The 12,312-nt window shown below is 30.7% G+C and overlaps 1 protein-coding gene across 1 annotated transcript; it reads left to right on the plus strand.

Annotated features, from left to right (window-relative positions):
- The first annotated feature begins 1,168 nt into the window (after nucleotides 1-1,168).
- Nucleotides 1,169-10,434, plus strand: LOC106691182 (farnesol dehydrogenase). The gene is made up of 6 exons (XM_014436862.3): nucleotides 1,169-1,326; nucleotides 5,748-5,916; nucleotides 6,014-6,143; nucleotides 9,261-9,387; nucleotides 9,517-9,651; nucleotides 10,266-10,434. The coding sequence occupies exons 1-6, from the start codon at nucleotides 1,195-1,197 to the stop codon at nucleotides 10,293-10,295; spliced, it is 723 nt and encodes a 240-aa protein (XP_014292348.1). The 5' UTR covers nucleotides 1,169-1,194; the 3' UTR covers nucleotides 10,296-10,434.
- Nucleotides 10,435-12,312: the final 1,878 nt, after the last annotated feature.

A 12,312-nucleotide genomic window follows, 5' to 3' on the forward strand; every position in this document is an offset into this window, starting at 1 on the left:
TCCCTGGCTAGTCTTCTCATCTCCAGGATGGTGCGTCCTATTGCTGCCCCGTTTTCCAATGTACTCAGAGTACATATACCTGAGTCTGCCACGCGGCCGTCTTCCTTCCAAATGATACCTGGCTTTCCTGATGTATTTTTATTTATTGGTTTATTGTCCATTACCCTTTGCCCCTCTGCATTGTGTCTCGCACACATTTTACAACCAGATCCTCCCGAATCCTTTTATTTCTAACACTGTCTCTCCTGGTCTTAGCCACTATTCTTCGGAAAAATCTCATTTCTGCTGACGTTATCCTTCCTACGTGCTTGTCGAGGGCTGTCCAGCTTTCTGATCCATACAGGAACACTGGGAGGAACAAGGATTTAAAAATCCATATTTTGGCATTACTGCTTGCCTATAAGAGTTTTAGAAATCTGATGGTACACTCGATTGGCCTTTTTCACTCGATTTAGAACTTCCTGGTCTATTTTATCAGCTTTACTTATTATGGTCCCTAGATACGTATAAATATTCGAAAGTTCTAGGGGTTCACCATTACACAAAACCCTAGGCTCTCCGTTTTCTCTTCAAATACTTTCTCTTACGATTTGATTTGTTAGGGTTTATTTGCAAACCTCATATCTTCAGTTCCTCATAAAACACTCCCGAGAAAAAAAGGGGAAAAAAGTAGCATTTCAAAAAATGCCTCTAGTCTTGAATATTTTATAAATTAATTATGAAAAAATGCAATTGATTTTAGGTGAAACAAATGGAATATGTAAAACTATGTAAACACATAAATTAAAATGTACATTCAAGATCTAAAAATAAGCATCAACAGTCTGCGATTTAAATCATATTTTAAATAAAATATAATATATACTATAAACAAATATTTTCATTAATATTAAATGCAAACAAGTACGTATTTCGGGTTTTAAATTTATTTCCAATTTGGAATTGAATTTTTAAAAAAATCTACATTTACATGATCAATAGCAATTGAATTTCAACATCTTTCGCAATAATTTATTTAGAATAGGGTGAGAGTTTTCAGAAGTTACCTGGAACCTCCAATCGATAATTAAAAGATGTATTAATGTTTTGCAATAATTTTGTTTACAATTACAATTACTGGTTTAATGTAATTCTTATCTGAACTCTCCAGTCGACGCGTATAATAAGGTGAGCGTAGCGTGGTGGGGATCAGAGATGGACCGTTGGCGCAACAGAGTGGCTGTGGTGACAGGAGCAAGCGAGGGAATAGGAGAGGGCATCGTGCGGCGGCTGGCTGCGGAGGGGATGAAGGTAGTAGCCCTTGCCAGGAGAGAGGGTATGCTTAAGGTGAGTGGGGGCAAAGAGTTCTGAAGGGTCAGGTACCCATTTTTAAAACTTTTAATTTAAATAATTTATCTTTACAGTTAAAATGTTTTGACTTATATATCTTGTATTCACTTAATGAACAATTTCGTATCGATATCTCATAATAATTTTGTTATTCTATATAAGTAAAATTGAATATTAAACATTTGATCTCTAGTGCAGTTTATCATAATTCAAACAAGACTGCACAATAGCACTTGGTTGAAATTTTTCACGCGCTGGGAGGTCGGCCTTGAGAGTAGAATAAACACTGACTCAGCCTTGGAATCCGTTGTCAGTCTGATATAACAATCTGTTGTGTAATACCTTGTTGAGAATACAATACACACTTTGGAATATTATTCTTCATGGTTTTTATTATTCTAGCAAACAAATTTATTAGTGAGACAAAAATATAAATTGGATTTATATTTAGATATCAATATATAGATATTTATATTAGAGATATAAATTTATATTGGACTATTGTCAAAGTCTGTAAAGCCGAAACGTCAGATAATAATTAGTTGTGAAAAATTTTTATTCTTTTTGACCGCAACCCTGACCATCTGCTTCATATTTGAAATTATATGGTCAATTACCTAGGAGTAAATATAAATTTTTTGATTAACTCGTTATTAGTAATCCAAATAAATTTTCTTATGGGTGCGTGGGGTTGATGTCATGATGAAACCGGGTTGAAGGTGGCCTCTTTTACTGCATTCTGGTAATGCATTTTAAGCGGGGGCTGAGAAAATATGATCATTTTGTTTTTTAATTTCCCACTTCTTTTAACTTGTTTCTAATACTTAAGATATGTAGGAATGGATGATTTGAAAAAAACGGAAATTTTTGAGTATGGAAATGTTTAAGACGTATTGTTCATTTTAGATTTAAAAAATAAATCTGTACTGCTAAAACCCATGAAGAGTAAAGGGTGCAGTACTTTAAAGGAAGGGCTGTTACTTGACAAAAGGTTGTGCAAGGAGGTGATCGGTGCTTGACCGCCAGATTTTTACCTAATTATAGGTACCACTCCATGAGGCTGAGTGGAACTCGGAGGGCTTCCAAACCCACAGGGCTGACTCAAGGCTACAATGAAACCGAAAATAATTATCTGCCAAAGCTGGATTTCCACCGGGTGGGTCTTCTAGATTGTAGCACTGTGCCTTACTGCTAAGCCACCCGTTCCATCATTTAGGATTAAAATATTATATCTAATAAATAGTGTCTATCTTATAAAATTAATTTATTGTATTAAATTCATAAATTCACAGTACTATATATAGTACATTTTCTGTTCTATATATGTACTGCTACGTTCCTGGTTAAAGCACTTTTCCTAGGCGAGTGAGTGTTTCAGAAATAGCATTTATTTCTTTTATAAGCTTAATCAATTTATTATACCATTCATTTCTATGGGTTCCTTTTTGGGAATCGATTTACTAAAAAAATTATTATTTTTTATTACATCTAAATCAAAAACTAAATACTACAGCCTCTCCCCATCCCACTGTTATATTAAGCTATATGAAGTTGTTTATAATTAACATTTGAATTTATTTTATATATGTATCCTCTCCAGAAGTATACGTAAAAGTAGATAAAGGTGACACGAATGATATTTAATCTCAGAGTTTTCTATTTAACAAATATTGTGTTCTTAAATTAATTCTGGCTGTATAAATAATATTTAAAAATACTACAGAAACCTTGTTTGAATTCTTGTAACCGCTTAGTGTGTAGGACTTGGGCGCCTTATGAACTAAGGCTGGCCCCGGTGGGTCTTGGTGTTCCTAGTTGGCTCTGGTATTGACTACCAAGCTGTCGAAAATAACAAACAATATTTGGATTCATCATAGAATTTAACAATAAAATACTAATGAATTAATCATAATATTTCTACTAATGAGCCAATAGACTAGAAAATACTCGATATGTAGTTTTTTGTAATAATATTAATAGATTGAATAGTCAATAAAATGTACAGCGATACAGTATCCATTGCTACATTATTATAACTATTCTGAAGTACTGAGTGGCTTCCTTCTAAAAGAGCCAAAGAGAAGAAAAAAGTCAGTTATTTCACCCCAATTTTTGGTTACTTTAATGAAAAATATGTATAATTACTAGTCTAAATTGATGAGTATGCCAAGAATACGTTGGGACAAAATAATTAATTTTTCATTCGGAGCTCTATATCTTAAAAAACTACCAACAACACTAAAAAATCTAAAAGAACATTATTTTAAGGGGAGTAAATTTGCTGAAATTTGAGCCCTAATTAAGCTTTTACTTCTAATAGTTCTCGAGATATAGCTTTTTAAGAAGTAATTGATTTATAGTTGTACGGACAATAAGTTTGAGTTTTGAAAAACTTTATTTCAGAAACCATAGGACGTACAGTTGTCTGTCAGCATTCAAATTAAAGCTAGTTAAATTTAATATAAAATAGTTTATGATAGTATATAGTATATTTAGTAGTGTTTATGATATCTGACAAAATAAATTCACAAACTGTTAATTTCTAGTTGTTAAATAAAATGCTTGATTTTTGAAAAAAATATATCTCTAGACCCATAAGGAGCATATATGTCTGCCAGCACTCAAAATAAAGGAAAATTACCTTACTATAAAGTAGTTTATGACACTTATCTTCGTAGGGATATAAGTTTTTATGAAATTCGCATATGAATATAAGTTTGGCGATTGAAAATTTGTCCGAACTATAAATCAATTTATTTTTAACAAATATCATACTATTCATCAATATCAATACTATTCCTACGAGAATGAACGTAAGGAACTACTTCATAGCCCATTTAACTAGCTTTAATTTGAATGCTCACAGACATCTTTACGTCAAATGGTTTTTGAGATGTAATTTTTCAAAATAATTTCACTAACTACTTATTTTTCAGTACATTCTGTACAATATTTTTATGATATGTTTTATTGCTTTTTAAAAAGCTATATCTAGAGAACTATTGAACGTAAATAGCTCTATTAGGGCTTATAATTTAGCAAATTTACTTTACTTTAAATGATCTCTTAGATTTTCTATTGTTGTTGGTTGATGTAAAGATATAGAGCTCCGAATGAAAAATTAATTATTATTAACGTTTTTAAAAAGCCACCATTTTTTATTTCCCCTACCTACAGGTGGCAGACTCATGAATTTTTACTAGTAATTATACATAGTTTTCATTAAAGTAATCAAAAATTGAGGTGCAATAATTGACTTTTTCTTCTCGTGGGCTCTTGTACTATCTGTTTAGCTGTGATTTCTGTTTCTTCAAACTGCTTCTGTTGTTTCAATGTCTTCGACAACTCTTTCTTCTCTCTTCTTTTGCAACGCACTTCAGCAGGTTCTCTAATTTTTTCCAATCCCTTTCTTGCGAATGTCCTCAATTAGTCTTCCTCACCCTAGCTTTATTTCACTCCCTTCTCCTTCTCAAAACATATTTTCACACATCTTCTCTTTTGGGCATCCTTTCAGCCTTCTGATTGCATGTTATTATTTTGGGATGGGGTTCGGGAACTTTCCTATGGAAAACCCTTTTCTTCATTTTGGTTGAAAATGCTTTGAAGTTTTCTGGCCTCTCATATGGATTGCCCAGCCGATTTCAAAAGCCTGTGCTACCCGGCTGTCTAACATTTGACATTGAATCTGGCCTTGGCCGAAATGTTACTGGCAACCAGAAGAGATTTCTCCAAGATGTCCTATTGTTAAAATTTTTGAGTTGTAAATAATTAGTTAATAATAGAAATATTATAGATTATAACAAATACATATAAAATCAAAGGTTCCAAAATATATCAGTATTGGAAACTTAATATTTTACTGATAATATGATCCTAACCAGATAAAAAAAAAAGTAAGGTTTTTATAAATTTTCAAAAGCAATTATTTGTTTAAGAAGTAATAAAATCGGAATATGTGATTTATAAAAATATAAATTATTAGTAAATAGTTAGAGATTTAGATGAATAGAAATTGTATAATTGTTATGTATACGCTTTAATGAATGTATAAATATTTTTATTAAAAGATATAAAGCTTTTAATATGATGAAAACTATTGTTTTTATAGCAAGGGCATGCCGATTCTTCATATTAAATATATTGATTATTTACTAATTTTATCTGTTTAAGAGTTATAATTCTCAGTAAATAAATATAGATAAATATTATATTATTATGTTGATTACTGCCCTCCAAACAATTTTAATGTATTAGGTCCAAAGTTCTACTCTAATCCTGTGTATAGACTGGTTCCAATAACAAACACTAATCATATAAGAAGAATGATTTACCTATTTCAATGTGGTTATGTTTAGATTATTTGGAAATTTACATCCTAATTATATTTATTTTTTAATAGCTTATTCTCGTTATTTTAGGAATTAGAGAAAGAGTTGACAGAAAAGAATCTTTACGTGAGAGGCCATGTTTGCGACGTGACCAACGATGAACAGGTGCGAACAGCGTTCAAGTGGATTGAAGACAATGTTGGCCCTGCCAGCGTATTGGTGAATAACGCGGCTGTCTTCAAAGCTCCACCTATCACTGGTATGAAAATGATTTTATAAAAACATATTTATTTACGATAGTTATTTTTAAAAATGGTTGATATTCCTTATTTTCTTTTTATTATTTTGTGATTTAGAGCTAGAAATAAGTGACGCTAGAGCAGTGATCGACACCAACTTGAACGGTTTGTTGGAGGTCGTAATACATGGATTCAAATCAATAAAGAATAACGGATTTGGTGATGGACATATATTCAATATCAACAGGTATTTTTTTTTACCTATCTACTTATGTATGATTGTTTCGAAATGATTAATTTCATATATCATGTTATAAATATCGCTACTTATTGAGATTTTTATTCGTTAGATAAGCTGCCCCATTGAACAAGATAACATTGTATTTATTCAGGCTGATAAATGGTATTGGTGTGGAGACCAAACTCATTAATAGTTCAAACAAATGGCCAGATATCAATGCACTTTAATATTGCCATGTTGTTTAAAAAACTAATTTATAATGTATTACTTGCAGAAATTGTAATTCGAAATTAATATTAAACGCTAAATTGTCCAGATTATGAATGTTTTTTCGGTAATTTTTTTTTAAAGAACCTAATGATATAAAAGATTATGATTCCTTTAGCAAATAACAGTACGTTAGTAGATAACTATAAGCACAGTAATAGAAATCTGACAGTACATAATAGGACAATACTACACAGTATTGTAGTAGGGTCACGTGGGGATCACTGGAAATGAACTGGCGGACATTGCAGCTAAACAAGCACTTGCTCTTCCAGGTCAGGGCGCGGCCATTCTGACGCCCCAAGAAATAAGTCTTCCGATGAAAAATGAAATATCATCTAGTTGGTAAGCCATGTGGAATGAAAGCTCGCCAAGCAAATTAAAAACTATTAAAAAAAAAACATTAAACCATGGACCATATCAAACCGTTCCAATCGCAGGGAGGAGGTAGCTATTGCCAGATTGAAAATAGGTCATACGAATGTAACTCATACCTGATCAATAAGCAACCACCGCCTAAATGTCAATACTGCAACAGTGTACTAACGGTCAGTCACATATTTGAGGAATGTCATTTCTATTCCATGAACCTAAATAGATTGGGAGTGGGACCGAGTGTATCGAATGCTCTGAATGATGACCAGAAGAACGTAGAAATGGTTTTGGTTTTCTAAAAAAGGAATGACCTTTTGAATAAGATTTAAATCCGAAAGTTTCTTAAACGTACTAAATAAATCTAAAAGAAGTAATTATTTAAATTTTTTCTTAATTATTTAAAGAGAAAAATTTAACTTAAAAAGTGAAATAGGATTATAAATATAAATGAAATAGAATTATAAAGCGGGAAACATGGGGGTTGATGAACTCAGGGTTTTTACGCCCTAAAGTCCCAGCCAACACAACAAATAGTACATTAATAGACAAATTACCGTTCAATGTTAGAAAAGTAAGAGTACAGTTATTGCCAACTAGCACTACAGTGATAAAAAGCTAGTACTACCACAGTACTCTAATAGTAGATAACTAGAACAGCACTATTAGACTAATAACAATACAGCAGTGGACTACTATAACTACAGTATTAGAAAAATAATAGTGCAGTAGCAGACTACTAGCTGGACAGTTGTAAACAACGCATAAAACATTACAGTAGTTCAAAGCTTATTATAAAGTAACGAAAACCAGCAATCCAGTTGTAGACAACAAGCAGTGCTATAGTAATAGTAATATAGTTGTAGAAAACTACTGTATCGGCTTTTTTAGTTGTTATAATAATATAATATACGTAGTATGTAGCGAACAACGTTTTTTATTTACAATTACATAACTGTTAAGTAGTGCATTTATTTATTAACATCATTTACATTTTTAAATAATTTATAAAGCAGAGTATTTTCATAATTTTTGTTTTTTTACTAAATTAATAAAACATTTTATATGACATAGTTATTTAAATTTATATTAGTATATTAGATTATACTAAATTGCCCTTTCTTATTGATGTATTATTCCAAGTAAACCACAATGGTTCCTAGTCATCCCTCTATTCTCAGTCCGCTGGTGTCCCTCAAGGTAGTATCCTCGGTTCATCTTCTACACCTTCTACAAAGCTGACATTCCTACCAATCCTAACACTATCTTCACCAGGTATATAGGTGACAATTATTTGCTCCCAGTTAGTAATAACCCGTTAATTGCATTCAAAACTCTCCAATCCCATATCACAGCCCTCGAAGAATGGTGTCGTAATTGGAGGATTAAAATAAATTCCAACAAATCCCATCAAATCACCTTTAGCCTTCGTCGTAAACCTACCGACTGCCGTACAGTTTCCTTTAATAATGTTGCTCTTACCCCTGTCAAACAGATCCGCTACCTTCGACTGCATCTGGATTAATGACCTGATCCTGGAATCCTCACACAAGACTGAAAAGATATGAAATTGCTCGCCAATTTCGACTATTACCGCACTTACTGGACAAACGGTCTAAACTTCCAATTCTTTACAAAAGACAGATTTATATTACAGATAGTAATAAGACCAATCTGGACATACGGAGGTGAGCTTTGGGGCTCCACTAAACCTTCGTATCCCTCTTACAATTCAAAATCATTCATAATATCCTTAATGTAACCGAACTAGCCCGAACCAGATATCGTTCATTCCATTATTAACTCCCAAACCTACTAGTTTCTATCCTTGCCTCCTCTTCCATTTTTGACAACCCTCCAAGGTGCAAAAAAAGAAGATGGCCACAAGACCTGCTAAAGTAAAAAAATCATTATAGTACTACGAATGGGAAGGTTTTCTATACGCCTGTATCACACCATTATAACTGAGATAAAATTTACTAAATGTTATAATATAATATACAGTTGAACATTTCAATAGAGTTATTAAAAATAAATTTACATTGCAGAATTAAAATCTCCATATTGCTGAATATATTAATGGGAAATCATAGTGAATCAATCATTTAAGAAACACCTCATCTGTGAAAAAGTATACATCCAGTCATATTTTTATACTCCAAAAATTGTACTAAGATTTTAGGATAACTCTTCTTCATAATTTTTATATTTCTGGTTCTACTACTTCTGGCATTTTACGGAGAATGGATAGGACTTGGTTTAGCCTCCAGGTTTCTGGAATAAATAAATATTTAGCAACGTGGTGAAGCTAGCAAATTGATTTCACAAAATGTCTTGAAATAATTTCTGATTGTTTTCAAGTTTAATTTTTAAATATATATTTTTATTTACTTTGTCTATATTATCATAATTAAGTAACTTGATCATTTATTTCTTAATCACTTTTCCAACTAATATATCACTAAGGTAATTTTACTGTTTAAGCAATATGGGGCACAGGATTTTTGGAACTGTGGGTCCAGTTTACAGCGCATCAAAACACGCTGTGACAGTTCTGTCTGAAACTTTAAAAATGGAACTTAAAGAAAAAAATTCTAAAATTCGAGTGACAGTAAGTACCATTTTTTTGTTGCCCTTAAGCTTATTTGTTACACACTATGGTTACTATTACTTACAAATGCCATACTTCTTTCAAGGCTTAAATTTAAAGTATTGACGTAAACATTTTATTTCTTCTTAGAGCTTAAGTCCTGGAGCAGTAAAAACCACAATGATTCAACCGTTTCTAGACATTCGTCCAGAAACACGTTGCCTGAGTACAGAAGACATAGCTGATGCACTAGTTTACGCTCTATCAGTGCCACAAAATGTTAACGTAAGCTATTTTATTTGTAAATAATATAACAAAAACATATTGGTCTATAAAATAAGATAAGAACCATATCTTTACAAATGAACCTATTAAACCATTTTTCTTACTGAATTTATAAGGTATCAAGATTAAAATTAGAAATTTTAAAGGCGGATTTTTTTTTTCCAATTCAGCGTTACTTGAAAAAAAAACTTATTATTTATGATTGTTTTCTTGTTTTCAGAGTATAATTAATAAAATAATAATAAATTATCATAAAACTTAATACAGTTAGTTGCCTATATATCATCGTTTAGACTTTCATTTTTATATAATTTTATGCCATTAAATTGTTTTAAAAGAATCCTGTTTGTAATATAATAACAAATCGAGATATACTAATAGAGGCATGCTGCCAATTTGATGACTGCAAATGGAAACATACTTACTCCATTAATAACTGTAAATTAGAGCATTATACTTCTTTGATGACTAAAAATCTAAATTAATGACTTTATGGGTTGATCAATTTATAAATTTAAAAAAATAATAAAAAGTAGTGAAAATCAAGTATTAGTAGTATTTTTTAAATATATTTTTATTATTCATATATTTATGTTTATTTTTATTTTTTTTAGATATCGGAAATGATGGTAGAACCTACATAAATATTCTTCAAACAGCTTACAAAAAATTGAGGTTTGCAATATTATGATTTGAGAAAAAAGGAATACAATTTAATTTCAAAATTTCTCAGTGATTGTGAAAAACTAATTATGATTTATGAACAATAAATTTTATATGTTATTATTTTTTTTTAATAATACCATTGTCCAGTATAACTGTATTCTTTCACAATTAGAGTTTCTATTAACATATTATAAATATTGATAGCATCGAGTAGAGAAATAATATCTACTTTTGATTTTAGATATAATATAGTTATAATTAATAAGGCATAAGTGAATCTCCTTTCAACTTAAGGTGATATAAATGATGGTGAAATAAAGATGAAATAATTACTGGATATTGATCCGTGACAATAATATTTATAAAACGTTCAATAATATTTTAGCCTGTTAACAAATAATACTAAAATAAATAAATATTGTCATTGTTTTGTTACGAATTACCATATACTCCTGAACTACTGAACTGTTTAGTTCCTAGGAAGTAAAAACGAGTGATTAGTCCGTAAAACTACGTACTGCAGCGGTTCCTAAAGTTCGTTAGGAAACACCATAAGATATTGTGCTTTCCGAACAACACGGATTACTTTTTCATTCGGAGCTCTATATTTTAAAAACTACCAACAAAACTAGAAAATCAAGAGAACATTATTTAAAGAAGAGTAAATTTGCCGAAATATTAGCTCTAAAAGAGCTATTTATGTCCAATAGTTCTCGAGATATAGCTTTTTAAAAAGCAAAATTTCTGAAAGATTAGTAGTTAGCTAATTTATTTTGAGAAATCTATATCTCAGGAACTATGAGACGTACAGATGTCTATTAGCACTCAAATTAAAGCTAGTTTAATGGACTATAAAGAAGTGTATGACCTTTACCTTCGTAGGAATAGCAGTTTTCATGATATTTGCTAAAATAAATTGATTTAGAGTTGTTGGGACAATAAGTTTGATTTATGAAAAATTTCATTTAAGAAACCATTGGACGTACAGATGTCTGCCAGCGCTCAAATTAAAGCTAGTTTAATGGACTATAAAGAAGTGTATGACCTTTACCTTCGTAGGAATAGCAGTTTTCATGATATTTGCTAAAATAAATTGATTTAGAGTTGTTGGGACAATAAGTTTGATTTATGAAAAATTTCATTTAAGAAACCATTGGACGTACAAATGTTTGCCAGCGCTCAAATTATAACTAGCTTTAATTTGAGCGCTGGCTTTACTACAAAATAGTTAATTATGTTTATCTTAGTTTTTAGACAAAATAATCTCACAAAATGTTAATTTATAGTTGTTCGTATAAAATGTTGGATTTTTGAAAAAAATATACCTCTAGATTCAAAAGACGTACATATATCTGCCAACAATCAAAATAAAGTAAATTTAACTTACTATAATGTGATTTATGACACTTATCTTCGTAGGGATAGTAGTTTTTATGATATTCACATATGAATATAAATTTGGCAAATGAAAATTTGTCCGAACAACTATATATCAATTTATTTTAGCCAATTTCATGTAAACTATTACTCCTACAAAGATAAACATCATAAAATACTTTATATGTTATTAAACTAGCTTTAATTTGAGTGCTAATAGACATCTGTACGTCAAATGGTTTTTGAGATATAGATTTTTCAAAATAAATTTACTAACTGCTGATCTTTCACTACATCCCATACAACATTTTCATGAATTGTTGCTTTATAAAAAGCTATATTTCGAAAACTATTTAAAGTAAATAATTCTATTAGGGCTCATATTTTAGCAAATTTAAAAATTCTTTAAATGACATAGAGCTCCGAATGAAATTTTTTTTTTATCGCATTGAAACAGCCGCCATTTTTTATTCCCTCTACCTATACTTGGCAGACTCATGAATTTTGACTAGTGATTATACATAGTTTTCATTAAAGTAATCTAAAATTGGGGTGAGATAACTGCCTTTTTTCTTCTCTTGGGCTCTTATACTATAACTTTAATCAAAAATATATGTA

This window comes from Halyomorpha halys, unplaced genomic scaffold, assembly GCF_000696795.3.
Source record: "Halyomorpha halys isolate HHAL.00 unplaced genomic scaffold, Hhal_1.1 Scaffold2135.1, whole genome shotgun sequence".
Taxonomy (NCBI): domain Eukaryota; kingdom Metazoa; phylum Arthropoda; class Insecta; order Hemiptera; family Pentatomidae; genus Halyomorpha; species Halyomorpha halys.

Excerpts from the sequence above, each read along its gene's own strand:
- LOC106691182 (XM_014436862.3), top strand. The coding sequence starts at position 1,195 with ATGGACCGTTGGCGCAACAGAGTGGCTGTGGTGACAGGAGCAAGCGAG. Across the intron at positions 6,144-9,260 it reads CATATATTCAATATCAACAG|CAATATGGGGCACAGGATTT; the intron begins GTATTTTTTTTT and ends TTACTGTTTAAG. Across the intron at positions 9,388-9,516 it reads ATTCTAAAATTCGAGTGACA|AGCTTAAGTCCTGGAGCAGT; the intron begins GTAAGTACCATT and ends ATTTCTTCTTAG.